The sequence below is a fragment of the Physella acuta genome, unplaced genomic scaffold (genome assembly GCF_028476545.2).
Source record: "Physella acuta isolate Inbredline_101_S28 unplaced genomic scaffold, ASM2847654v3 ptg002082l, whole genome shotgun sequence".
NCBI lineage: Eukaryota > Metazoa > Mollusca > Gastropoda > Physidae > Physella > Physella acuta.
Window position 1 is genome coordinate 27,289 of NW_026733584.1, and position 14,565 is coordinate 41,853.

Here is a 14,565-nt window from a genome sequence, read left to right on the forward strand (position 1 = left end):
ATGCAGAATCATATCCATATTTACATTTGGTGGGGCGAATCGGTGTATTTGATTCGGTTCATTATATCGCTCAGTGTGCGTTACTATATCTAGAAATGCGAACCGAGGCTGAATTAAATAAACACAAGAAATAATTCCAACGTATTATGCTGTTAAATGCAACGCTGAAAGACTGTTAAGTTATTTGATGTCTCGCGCTAATTCCCTTTTGACACTAGACACACATAGATGGATACAGTTTTGAATTTCTTTTAAAATGAAATCGTATATAATTCTTTCGTTGCTTTTTCTGTTTACTTAAACTAAGCATTTACGTCAAATAATTCTGTTCCCGTGGGAAGATCTAATGCTTCTTGGCTCCGCGCGAGACCTTTACAATTTATAAAAAATATAGGTGAAATATTTTACCTCAATACGCTTCAATTATTTTAAGACAAGTTATTTGAAGCGTATTGAGGTAAAATATTTTAACTGACATTCTATTTTCTATTATGTCCTGTCTTTACAATTACCGCTATCTGGTAGGTAATGTCATGCAGATTTTTGGGTCGGTTTAAGGTCCTGAGTGGTGGGGGTTCATGCTAAGGTTCATTGATCTAAGGGTAATAAAATTGGTAAAATGACCAGGGGGGGATGCTAATTAACGGGAGGGAGTCAATGTTCCAACCTCATTAAGTAATGTTATGTAATATACTGTAGGCCACAACACCTCTATATACATTTTAGCGTTGCACCACCCCACCCCCTACCCCATATACACACACATCATAACCACATTTAGTATGATAAAATATGGATATTGAAACAAAAGTAGCGGGAAACGCATCGTATTAAATACTAATGTTGCAAATGATTACCTTTTATATTTTGCAATAAAAATAGATTTCTCTTTCTTTGAGTTTTTTCAATGCTTAGTACTAAATAACCTCTCCACCTATTGAATAGCAGTGTTAAAAATAAATTTGAATTGCATTATTTAAACGTAAAAACCCTTGTACTTCCGCCAATACATTCTTTATCTGTGACGTATTTGCTTTGTTTACATCATCCATTAATCCAATATAAATTATAAGTCAATTTTAAATAATTTTTTTACAGCGATTTGAAAACAATTTTTAAACGAATTTTACTTTTATCCAATAGTTTTCTTCGTGTATTTGTGAGTGCGTATGTGTGTATGTTTGTGAATGTCTCTATGTGTATGTGTGTGTGCGTATGTACTCAAAGAACGGCGGAAATTTAAAGTTTGGATCACGTCCATTTTATTTGTAAAATTTAGAGGTCAAATGAGTTAGTTTTTTAAATCATTAATCTACATTTCTGGGAATCTAGTATTGTGCCTATTGCACCAGAGCTATCTCCTTACAAAATATCAATTTTTGTTTTGCATTTGCAAATGGTCTTTCTAATTAAAGCATTAAAAAATGTAAAGTTTTACCACGCCTTGGTCAATTTCACTAACTTCAAACGCGATTACTGAGTTGACTAGTTTTCCCGGTCATGTTGTATATCGCCCTTAACAAATAACAATACATCTGAAACTTTCCTGCTAATACCCGATCCTATTCATAGGCCTCACTTTGTTTGTATAGAAGTAGCTGCATTTTCTCTGTGCATCAGTAAAAATAATGTATAAAACCTAGTTTACATCACTTGGAATTTTGCACAGTCTAGTCAACCCAGAGCAAGATTAGAATCTTCAACACAAATGTTTAAGCAGTATCGGTTTATGGGTCGGAGACTTGGGGAGTTATCAAAACAAATACACACATGTTGTAGTCATTCACAAACAGATGTTTACGACAGATGGCTAGACAAAATATCAAATTAAGACCTGTGGATATCTCCTAACTACAGCCCATAGACAATAACCCGCTGTGGGGATGGATTGACCATAACCTGAGAAGGGGAGAGGATAACATCTCGAGGAAAGCTTTATATTGGAATCCCCAGGGGAAAAGTATGGTAGACCGGCCAAGGAGATTCTAGATGAGGACCTTAGAAGACGAGACAAGGGCTGAGGGCTTACGTTGGCACAAATAAATATAGCTGCTCAAAACCGTGGCTTCAGCCATTTGTTCCTCAGAGGTCATAAAAGAAAACACGTGGAGTAAGTCAGTCAGTTTACGTGACAACCACTGAACTGATAAACTAGAGTTGACAAACAAAACTATGTTTATGCCTGAAATTAGTGAATTTAAGGACTAAACTATCAACAAGGGTGAAATGTGTAATGTTAATAAACGTACAAAAACGTCTAAATCATAATCATATTCTTTTTATTATTGATTTAGAGGCGAGGGAAGGGATCACGCGTGAACACAATTTAAGGTGGTAAAATCAAGGCACAAAATAATAGCTAAATATACTGAAGAGAAATGATTCTTCAAGTCTAGTTCATGATTAATTATCGTCAAATAGTCTTGTATGTACAAACTGACGAATTCCGACATGTGTGTGGGGGTGGAAGGGAGGGGGATGACAATTTGACGTTAATATGCTAACTAAAGAGAAAACAATGTTGTATGTTGTTGTATTAACCGACCATAGTTAAACATCCATTAAACTACTAGCTGTGCACTATTTAAAGCTCCAACCTGGAAAGACGAGGGGTAAAATTAATTTATAACTAAGAGCAAATATTTTAAAGAAAAAAAGCCTCATCGAGGTGGATAAAATGATGTGTGTGTATGTGTGTGTGTGTGTATGTCTGTGTGTGTGTCTGTGAGTGGGTGTGTCTGTGTGTGTGTATGTTTGTACATTTGTTTGTGCAAGTTATCCACACTAGTTTTAGTATTAATTTGAAATGCATGATTTTTCAAATTATAAATGGGGCATTTTTCTTTGATTAAAAATCTAATTTGTTGGCCGCTTTGATTGCAATTGATAGCAATATATGCATTTTAGAATCCGCTTTAATCCTCTCGCAAACAATTTATAAGGTTAAACGAGTATTTTTTTCTGCCGTTTTTACTTATAAGTCCTGAAATAACACATTTTTAAGGCTGTTTGATGTCAGACTTAGGAAAAGGTGGGGAAGGATGTAAAAGAGTTTTTGTACTTTGACGCTGTCAACTTTTCGAAACCAAAATATGTTATAATTTTTTATTATGTTTTTTAGCTCATCCATTTCAGCTTTAACCTAATATATAAGTCATAATACATCTGTTGTTTAGCACTTCTTCGTTTTGTTATATTTTTATCTGCTTTAAAGTATTATTTATTTCAGTACAAAATGGTGCATTCGAATATCTCAGTGACTGTTAAGTTAATCAATCTTTGATTGCAATGTAATTGATACAATTTTAAATTAATATAGCACATACGTTCATGTAAGTCTCGTGTTAGGACCCCTAAGGAGTCAACTTTTTATAACGATTTTAAACCTGACATTTTTTATTTCTCAGCATACACCTTCCAATTTGTTTTTTAATTTATTCACGAAAATAAAGATTCAACCTTTTTACTGACTGAAAAGTTTCTGAGAAGTTTTTAAATAAATGCTCACCGAATTACTAAGCAAAATCAATTCATGCGTGATATATTACTCCAGTGGCGTAGCGAGGTCGGGTGTCACCCGGTGCGGCATTAATAGTGTCACCCCCCCCCCCCCCAGAGGCGTTGCGACCCTTCCCGGGGACAAACTTTCAAGTTTTCGATTTGCACCCCCCCCCCTCAAACTTTCGATTTGCACCACCCCTCAAGTTTTTCTCTATATATTTTGCTATTTTTTGCCTTGGTGTCACCCCCCCTAAATCGTGTCACCCGGTGCGGTCTGCACCCCCGCCCCCCTTCCCTCGCTACGCCCCTGTATTACTCTATCATAATTAGAAGGTGACGCAACCACCAAAAATACACATCATATTAAAGACCTTTTCATTGCAGATCAAAGAATGATAGAAAGGATAAAATTGCATGTTTCCATTTGCCAATAACACTCATTCAACACAAACTCAACAGTGCTCTTTGTTTCAACATAAATTGTTTTATTAGAATAAAATATATTTCTTGCTGAAACCAAGTATAGTTTATTTTTTATAATAGAAAAAAAAACCTTAAGAGATCATTATTACGAATCTGATGGACACGATAAGGAAAATAGTCCTCGACCATTGTTTTAATGCCACCCTATCATCCTCAGCCAGTCACATGATACAAGAAGTAGGTTTCTACTATTTCTCTGCCTACGTCGCGTACCCTTCAGAGCTAGGTTAACCAACAAAACTCCTACGTACATGAATCCATGATCCGAACTGACAACATTTGGTTTAGCGGTCGTGCGTTCTATCACCCAACCAAACCTTCCGAAGCGTTGTCATTATCTTATATTTATCTTTAAAAAAAGCCTTTTTAATATTGTTCGTCTTTGATATCAAATCTGAATACAGATACATTTTATTACACACTTGGTTTATATACATATTAATTTTATTTTACAAAACATAGCAAAAATCATTCTAATCAACCATAAAATAAAATTAATACATTAACAAAATGCTGAAACATAATAGAAAAATACTTGTAGTATTTGTATGATAATACACATGTATGCACTAAATAAAAAAAAACAACTATTCAACCAATTCCCCCCCCCCCTTTTCTATGCCTTAACATAGCGAAAGTGCTTATATTTACATGTAAACTTGTAGAACATTATGTATACTCATAAAACACGTATATGTCTTGCTATATTGGAACCAGTAGCATCACTAAGTCAAATGTTACCCTTTGTGCCAATTTATAGTGTTTCCCCAACCAACAAAATGTATAAACAAACCCACATTTTATGAAATTATGACAAAAGTGGTCTTTAGCGCTCAAAGAGATTTATTCAACGTTTGCAACAACTAGAAACTCTTTTCATTGTATGGGTATACTTAATCAAATTGTTACCGGTTTAACCTATACCATGGCAAGGTATGTACTTTTTAAGATTAAAAAACTCAATGTGAGGACCAAACTGATTTAGGGCATGCATTAGTCGTTTCAAAACAATACATATTTCTAAAGCAAACTTTTTTTTACAGTTCGTACAGTGATTGACTCAAATTTATTTTACATATTTGAATTTCTAACGAAAATTTTTGAGACCTTATAATTTAGTAGATTTGCAGCTGTATTTGTAAATGTAGCTTCAATCTTGATTTATTTAATACACTTTTATTGATATTCAAAATATTTCTCTAGCAACTCAGGAAAATAATGATTGCAATAAATATTCACGGTATCTGGAAAGGATAATTTCGCCGGATGAATAAACGTATGAGCTGTTAAATAATGCTTTTTCAAATTCTCCATAACATGTCTACCACTTGGTCCACGAAACCATTGTAATTGTCCTTTTGATTCCAACCCGCAAAACATGACAGGTAAAGCTAGCTCTAAGAATAAATCGTTCAAATGAAACTTTGTCAAATACCAAATGGCAGACTTTTGCATTGTTTTGGGAATATAATACAAATCACTGTATCCTTTTGGCACAAGTTCCGTGGAATTTGTATGTGTTAGTAACGTATCTAAGAAATTTCTGATGCTTTTAACTCCCACTGGGGTATTTGAAATATTTTTGAAATACTCTAAGGTTTTTAAAAATGCCTGTCTACCAACTTTTCTACCCCACCACGTCCAGTGACTTGTAGTTTCTGATGTGTTCATGTAAAATTTAGCATGGTGTGTTATGCCTGCATGGTCTTTTTTCATATTCATCAATACCCAAGGCTTAAGAAGGACGTCATCACCAGCTACTAAAAAGCCGCTAACTCTGTATCCCATCTCCATAGCTTTGACCGCACACATATAACCGAAAATCCCCTTGTCAACAAAAGCCTCAATAAAAGTTAACGTTTTACCCAGATCACCGGTTTCTTGTAGAAATAAATTGATGTTCTCACCACAGTAGACTATGTACTTAAAAACTTGACTGTGGATAGCATCTAAGTATTTAACATTCTTGTAAAATGGGAAGTTAAAAATTACAACAAGCAATGTATCTGAAAAGACTTGAGCATTTTTCGGGTGTGGATTATACACATTTTTTAAAGGATTATGTTTCGAATTTGCGCACATTGACACCATCTTATCTAAGATCGCGCTTGTTCTTTTCTTATTGCTGGTTTCTTGATTTAATGAAGGCTTCTCTTGTTCTACTGATGAATACCATACGTTGTTGAGTAACGATCTATTCTCATTTACACGGCCCGTAGTAGTGATGGTATTTCCATATAAATAACTGTCTTCTGTATTCCAACTGAATCCATTCAACTGAACCCTCTCCGGCTCTTGGTATCCAAGTTCTTTTAGATCAAGTAGCCACAATCTGACCAAATTTACATCTTCGTGTTTCCAATACTTCTGATCTGCCATGTCAGAGGTCAGCTGAACAACACATTGAAAAAATGAAAATGTGGTCTCGCATTTCCAATTTCCCAGGAACTCGATAAGTTCTTCGGTTTGGAAATACATGTCCTTCTCCTGTTTGGCGTCTTCGATGTAAGAATGTGAATTCCGTACCTGGTAGGCGTTAGCAGGGAAAAAGCCAAGTGTTCCTCCAATCTCCCACATAAGTCTTTGTGCCCAATATCCTCTCCAGATGTCGCACATGCGGAATGTCGTTGTTGTTGGAATAAAAAGTGCCCAAAAAGCTGCATCGTGAAATAATGTGTTCTGTGAGTTAAAAGGGCTGAATACACCCTCAGGTAATATTGCAGGGGGAGCTAATGGGTCAAAGGTCACATTTAAAGGAGTAGATTCTGATTTCCTGGACAGTCTAAAAATAGCATCCATATCCGGATCGCCATTAACTAAACCTTGTTGAATTGTTGGTGTGTCCCAACTGCTGCTGATTCTAGAAATTGGATCAATAATTTTAGTTACATAACTTTGAATTAATCATAATAAGTAACTAATTTATAACTAATATATTTTCAAAAGTTTTCTTACTTGTACAATCTTTGTTGTTTTTTGCCAATGTAAGAAAGTGGGAAACCTCTGGGCCACAGCGTTGACTGCCCAAAGTGAAGGTAGGGGTTAAAAACGTTGTTTCCAACAAACATCAGTCCAGGCGTAGAGGGTGTTAAAACAAAACCTTTTAAGTTATCATTGGGTCTGAAAGTAGTTTTTCAAAATGTAAATTAATTACTTGTACAGTAAAAGCTAATGTTTTTTTTCTAAAAATATTAGAATTTAAAAATTAAATCAAACTCTCTCTCTATCTCTCCCTCTCTATCTCTCTCTCTCTTTCTCTCTCTCTCTCTCTCTCTATATATATATATATATATGTATATATATATATATATATATATATATATATATTTAAAATACTTAGCATAAATATATGTACGTAAATATATATGCATTCATACATACTTATAAATAAATAAATAAATAAATAAATAAATAAATAAATAAATAAATAAATAAATAAATAAATATATATATATATATATATATATATATATATATATATATATATATATATATATATATATATATATATATATATATATATATATATATATATATATATATTTATATATATATATATATATATATATATATATATATATATATATATATATATATATATATATAGAAATAAATAAATAAATAAATAAATATATATATATATATATATATATATATATATATATATATATATATATATATATATATATATATATATATATATATATATATATATATATATATATATATATATATATATATATCAATGAAGAGATTCACTTAGTTCAGTTTAAGCTATTAGGTTATTGATTTAAAACAAATATTAGAAATTCTAAAAGAATATTCAATCGGAAAGAAATAAGGATTTATTTTGAAGTGGTACACCTGTTGTCATCATCAGTTTCGTAAATGACCTTGGCTCCATGCTGTATTGCATACAGGTAGCCAATGTTTTTTCTAGCGTAGCTTCCATACGGTAAGTGATCTGTTATAGCAAAGCCCAGCTGCTTCTGTGTCTCAACACTGAGATAATCACAGCCTTGTAAACTGCAGTGATGTGAAAGATAATCACAAATGTGAAATAGTAAATTATTTACATTTTTAATACAACAAAAATAATACTGATGTTTCCGAAAAAACTTAATTTTGTTCCTTTCACTTTGACCCTCGGTGCACTTAGAAAATAAACATAGAAACAAGTCTAAAAAGTTACAAAAGTCTTAAAACTGGTGTAATGATTTAATTAATTTTGCTCAAGTGTCAGATGAGATTTTTAGAAATGTCCTTAGTGTGTAAAGAGTATTTAAAAATTTAATAACTAATTTGTTAAACTTTCTAAATTTCATGTTTAATTAGAAACTTATATTCCTGATTGTATTTTGTTTCGAACATTGAACCCGTAATGTTTTATGTTAAATAAATATAAATGCTGTAATTTACTTTTAAAAAATCATCTCACCTCCATACTGAAGGCGACTTCAAATCCCCAACAACAACCAAACGCCAGTCTTTCATCTTAGCAAGGTACTTCACTTGCTCTGTTGGGCTTGCTATTGATGTAACGACTATCCACTTATCAAACTTGAATAGCCTGTATTTAGTATGGTTATCTCTAATTAATTAATAGATAAATAAACATTACGTTCAGCTAACTTTTAGATCAAATTAGCATCCTAATATGCCATATATTTCTTAGTATTTTCATAAAAGTTAATGAATCTCTCACCCAGAAATGTAAGAAATAGGTTTTTGAAAAAGGTTTTCGAAAATACAATCACATAGAAAAGAATGGGAAGCCGAGATCAAGAAAACCACACTATATTTTGAACACATATTATTGGTGAAATATTTCAATTTTTCTTATAACTATAAAGACAATTGAAATATATATTATACATTGGCACGTTTTGATTTTAAAACTCGCAATCAATAGAAACTGTTTCTTACCTCTCAGTATCTTTATGAATGTGTGTAAATCGTTTCTCTTCTGACCTTGTACATTTTTTAACATGAAAAATTAACACGATCCATAGAGATGTAACTGTGATTAACATGCTACATTTTCTGTACGTTTTCATGTTTTATTTTTGCCCTCTATACAAGCATGTGTCCTTGAGTTCACGTTTTCTATTTTATTTTAATTATAATGTAAATAACAAATAATACAATATATTGATCAATTATGTAAACTTTATTAGCTAAAAGTAGCCTTTACTGCATGTTAACTTCTAATACCTACTGTAACAACTATCGAAGTAAAAAGTCTTTTCATGTGCTGTGTGACGCGATGAATGTAAACTGTTCTATTCAATAACGGTAGGGGAGAGAGAGAGGAGTCTATAATTACACATCTCATCTCGTAGAGTACTAAGGTTGTCCATTACAATATTACAAGGAGCACCCTAACGTATTGCAAATGTTTCATGATCAATGTAAAATCAAAGAATTAAAAAGTTAAAATCGACATTTAAAAATAACAGACATAAAATAATTTGCTCCTATCCACGATGTAACAATCAGATAATATGTATTTAAATAGAACTATATATATATATATATGTATATATATATATATATATATATATATATATATATATATATATATATATATATATATATATATATATATATATACATATATTTGATAATTTAGTTTATTATTTAAAATGCAGTCATTCACTCTTTAGATTTCGATAACAATTATTCGATCATTTAACGCGTATGTTGAGAGAAAATCATTAATATTCATTTTTAAACATTTTATAATTCAGGTGAAGAAAATGCATAACAACTTCATGTATTGCTTTTTAAAATGATGTAGGTTATTAGTATAAAAATTACATCTAAAATTAATTTAATTTATTTTTACATACTTATATCTTTCTTTTTATTACTAGTAGTGACAGTTAAAATATACATACTTCTATTTCAAAAACTATATATTTACTAAACAAAGCATTGACTTTTTAAAGTGATTATCTTATTTAAACGTTAGTTACGTTACTAACTCTCTAAAATAAACAAATGTAGGACTTAAGTTTTTGTAAGCGAGTGTGATTGTTTTTGGCGTTTTTAATTTTATGTGTATATATATGATTTAGTGTCTTAAAATCGTTGTTTAATTAAAACAGTTCTATTATTTTAAAAATATGACTACATGTTTTAGAAATATTAAAATGCCTCTACTTTTATAATATGTAGGTTATTAAAACTCTTTAAAATAATTTTAAAAATGTATATTGCATTTTGTATAATGATTGGAATAGTATAGTTTGTATTTGTTTTTCTTTATCTGGTACCGTTCTCTAACAAAAATCATACTTAAATAAGTAGGTGTTACGTCTTCAAATTTAATCGGCGTGAGACAAACTGTATAGAATATGACTGTTTTTTACCTTTTCTGCCTTCCTAAGTATGATATGCGATTTAGTCTTTTACAAATTTAATGTTAGATGGTAATCTTAAATTATCAAATTAGATCTTAATTGCTAGGCAAGAGAGTGTAGAAAATGGATTTACGTAATAGTGGATTCTGAGAGTAACAACAAAAGCATGTGTTAGATTGTATACTACGCATTTAATGCCTCTTGCGTTTTAACGAAAAGTGCGCAAATTTCATGTATTTAATATAAGTTTTCACATCATTTTTCTTCTTTATAATAGTTGGCTGTTAAATCTATTAATTCTTTTTCTATCCGGAATTAACGAAACTATTTGAGGTCACCTCTGAAGATATACGCAGTGCTTTCTATTATACATCATTTCTATTAACGCCTATTTACATAAAACTTATATTTATTTTAACGAACTTAAATATTTAAATACTACTTTTGAATAATTCTTCAACCCTTAATACAGCAAACACAGTTGGAATGGACTGAGACGACCTGAACATTGTGAAGGCGTGCTATGAAAGTGGGTTGCGTGAAATTAAGCGCCTCGCCCTCTTTTGTGAAAAGACCGGCTGTTAGTTGTTTGAAAATGTTATATTTTCCAACATTGAACTAGCTGGAGAAAATCTTTTTATAAAAAGCAAAAGAATGTAAAGAAAGAAACATCTAATATTAGCAAATATAAAAGTATCTTTTTATCTATTTTTTTCAAGGATACCTTATTAAAATTGAAAATTCTTTGTATTAACCACTTAAACAAAGACTCTTTAACTTTGTAGAAAAATATTTTATAAATAACTTCAATTACAATGTTCATCACATCTAAAGTTTTTTATATTACTCGCTTATCTATTGTGAGATAATTTATAAAACACGAGAGTTATATTATTTTTTTGATCTGATGAAGCCTATAGTTTTCTGGCACAGTCTCCTTGTTTTTTTTTTAGTTTGTCTTATTAATCGACAACATATTGTTACTGCCCTGTGAAATTTATATCTGATACGTTTTTATGTATTTCACAATGTCTTTTTGTTTGTACCAGTGTTTAATTTCCTGTGTTCAATGCACTTAAAGCTTATTATTATAAAGATATTAAATACTCGTTACATTTGCATTTTGTTTAAAATGTAAACATGGCCGGTTTACTTTTATAATTGTGATTCAGCACTTGTATTGTGATGAAGGCGAACTCCTTACATTAAGAGAATCATCTTCATTATATTTCATAATTTCCATTTGTTAGAAATGTAGCATACAGAATTTCTTTCAGTTTTCTCTTAAGGGGAAGGGGAGGGGGGAAGTTTCAAATACTCCCACGGAGACATAAGCCTGGAATTAACACTGGCAGCATTACAAACCAGCAGTTTTACCCTTTTCGGACAAGTGGTGTATGATCTGGTTGAGATTTCTTGATCTCTGCTCCATTCTAAAACAGTAAAATCTTGCCTTGAAAAAACACACCCTATAAATATGCTTGATAAAAGCGCCACTCGTTTTGACGATCTTTACCATATAGGTGGAGTTCCCCATTCTTTTGTCAAATACTGTTAAAAAAATTGGTATCTCTTATAATGGTGCACTCTCGGCTCCCCCCCCCCCCCCCTCAAAAATTATACACTGTACTTGAGATGAGTTTTGAAGAATTTTATTTTAGGGAAATTTTATGCTAGCAGAATAGTCTTGCTTTCTTTTTTTTTTTTTTGCAAAATACAAGTGGTTTGTTTTGCAATACATTATTATATCTGTCTAATCCAGTTTAGACTAAATTGTATTATTGTAGGAGTTTTACAATCAATTTTGACCTTATTTATATATTAGATATAAACCTCTGTAATATGTCCCGACAGTTTCGGGCGAAACATTACATTTTGACAAAAAACATGTTACGCAACTGTAAATAACTGTACAAGGCTTTGACAGTTTAAAATAAAGTTTGCAGTTGTTGTTAACAGACAGTGTAGATATCATTTATATACGAAAATTTTATTTGCTCTCTCATATGGGATATACCTAAGCATTTTTAATTGCTTCTTATCGATTAGTTTGGCAAAAAAAAACACCTTATCTCGACGTTTTAAAAAAGGCGGGAGCGAATTAGGTGCATTTTAATAATCACAATTCATTAATGCTTAGGTTTGCTGTTGTATATGGCATGTGGAAAATAATTATGTAGGTATTTCTATATCTTTTTTATCTCAAATCTCTCTCCCCCACCTCTCTCTCTCTCTCTCTCTCGCTCTCTCTCTCTCTCTCTCTCTCTCTCTCTCTCTCTCTCTCTCTCTCTCTCTCTCTCTCTCTCTATATATATATATATATATATATATATATATATATATATATATATATATTTATATATATATGTATATATATATATATATATATATATATATATATATATATATATATATATATATATATATAATATATGTATGTGATTATTTAAATCATTCAAAATCATTTCAATATTCTTCGCCCTGTAGCAACTCTTTTGACGTATAAAATACAATTAATTTATTGAACTATCTATCATTAATAAGTATTCTTATAATATGGTCAATTTTTAGACACTGATATGACATTGTTTTGATTATAATGTAGCAAATTCATAAATTATATATATATATATATACATATATATATATATATATATATATATATATATATATATATATATATATATATAAATATAGTTTTTTTAATTGCCAATACCAATCCAATTGCTAGGAAAGTAATTGGTGTCTGATGATTCCTGAGTTTTTCTATTGTAATAGACTGTCACTGCATCAGCTAACCAAGCTGCCCACCACCCATATGATCCAGTCGAGATGATTATATGGGTTGTTCTAGCTAATATAGCTAAATGTACTTCAGGCATACCTGCGTCGAGAAATATCACTTCTTGCTGAATAATTAAATTATTCCTGCACCACTGCGGATCGTCACTACTGACGATGAACATAGCTCTGCTGGATATCAACGTGCTCATTAACTTCACAGCTTTAATATAGTAAGACAGTGGTGCTACATTTAAATTTGTGTTTATTGATCTGCGGGTTTTCTCTCTGTATACATGTAGACCAACAATAGTTACCAATGGATATGCACTCTTAATATTTCTATGGAATTCAATCGCTATTTCTTGAAGTTCCGGTTGAAATGTGAATTCTCTCCGAATTTCTTTTTCGACCTGATAAAAAAATGTCATCGATCGAAAATGTCCCCTAAGTGTGATGTTACTTTGTGGTAGCTGCAATGTTTCATTTTGAAAGATCGTGCTGTTGGGGTGTCTTAATTCACTCCACCTAAAATATAATTAAATAACAAAACTTGTTTAAACCAGACAAACCTATGAAACCCTTCTTCTACATTAAGAAAACTTAGCTAAGCTCATTTATAAATATATCTTGTGACTTAGGTATTCTATTATTTTTAATTTTTTCGAATTGACAAACCTGAGAATATGTACATTATTTTTATTATAGGATATTTGAAATATCCGCTGCAAAGTTCCAGCTCCATCGATTAGTGGTTTTCTATTTTTAGTTCTAGCGATTCCTAACACTGAAGCGTACACAAACATCTGATCTCCAATATAATATTCTATTAATTCGTCTTGTATTCGGTTGATTTTTTTATGCGTCTTGATTATGGATGATGGTTGAGAGACATCTGCAACGGATATTCTAAAAACGTCGTTACTGTATCTGAAAGACAAACATTTTAAATCCCAATTAAATTTTAATTTTTAATTTCCTCATATATTAGGCAACACATTGCAATTAATGGATGTACATACTTCAAGTACAATAGGAAGAAAACCAAAAATGAAAACATCAACACATTTATCATCAGAAAAGACAACTTTGCGTTACGTATAAAGTTCATTCTCTTTTACTACTCGGTATACCTGAAAATACATCAGGAGTGTACATATATATATATATATATATATATATATATATATATATATATATATATATATATATATATATATATATATATATATATATATATAATGTGTGTATATGTATATATAATGTGTTACATTTTGTGCATCAGTAAAATAAATAAATATCATTTGAATTTAACCAAAACAATATTTTTTCTTCATATTAAGAATGATGAGGTGAATCTGTTGGGGTTCGATACATTCAAAGGTTTAGAACCACTGATATATATATATATATATATATATATATATATATATGT

The 14,565-nt window shown here is 30.9% G+C and overlaps 2 protein-coding genes across 2 annotated transcripts; both read right to left on the reverse strand.

Moving 5' to 3' along the window:
• Positions 1–1,985: 1,985 nt before the first annotated feature.
• On the reverse strand, positions 1,986–11,886 carry LOC131932067 (uncharacterized). The gene is made up of 7 exons (XM_059288940.1): positions 11,866–11,886; positions 11,727–11,782; positions 8,423–8,554; positions 7,849–8,010; positions 6,940–7,104; positions 5,420–6,844; positions 1,986–2,151 (listed from the first exon to the last, which is right to left on the reverse strand). The coding sequence occupies exons 1-7, from the start codon at positions 11,884–11,886 to the stop codon at positions 1,986–1,988; spliced, it is 2,127 nt and encodes a 708-aa protein (XP_059144923.1).
• A 1,165-nt stretch (positions 11,887–13,051) lies between these two features.
• Positions 13,052–13,936, reverse strand: LOC131932068 (galactoside 2-alpha-L-fucosyltransferase Sec1-like). Its single transcript, XM_059288941.1, has 2 exons — positions 13,809–13,936; positions 13,052–13,658 (listed from the first exon to the last, which is right to left on the reverse strand). The coding sequence occupies exons 1-2, from the start codon at positions 13,934–13,936 to the stop codon at positions 13,052–13,054; spliced, it is 735 nt and encodes a 244-aa protein (XP_059144924.1).
• Positions 13,937–14,565: the final 629 nt, after the last annotated feature.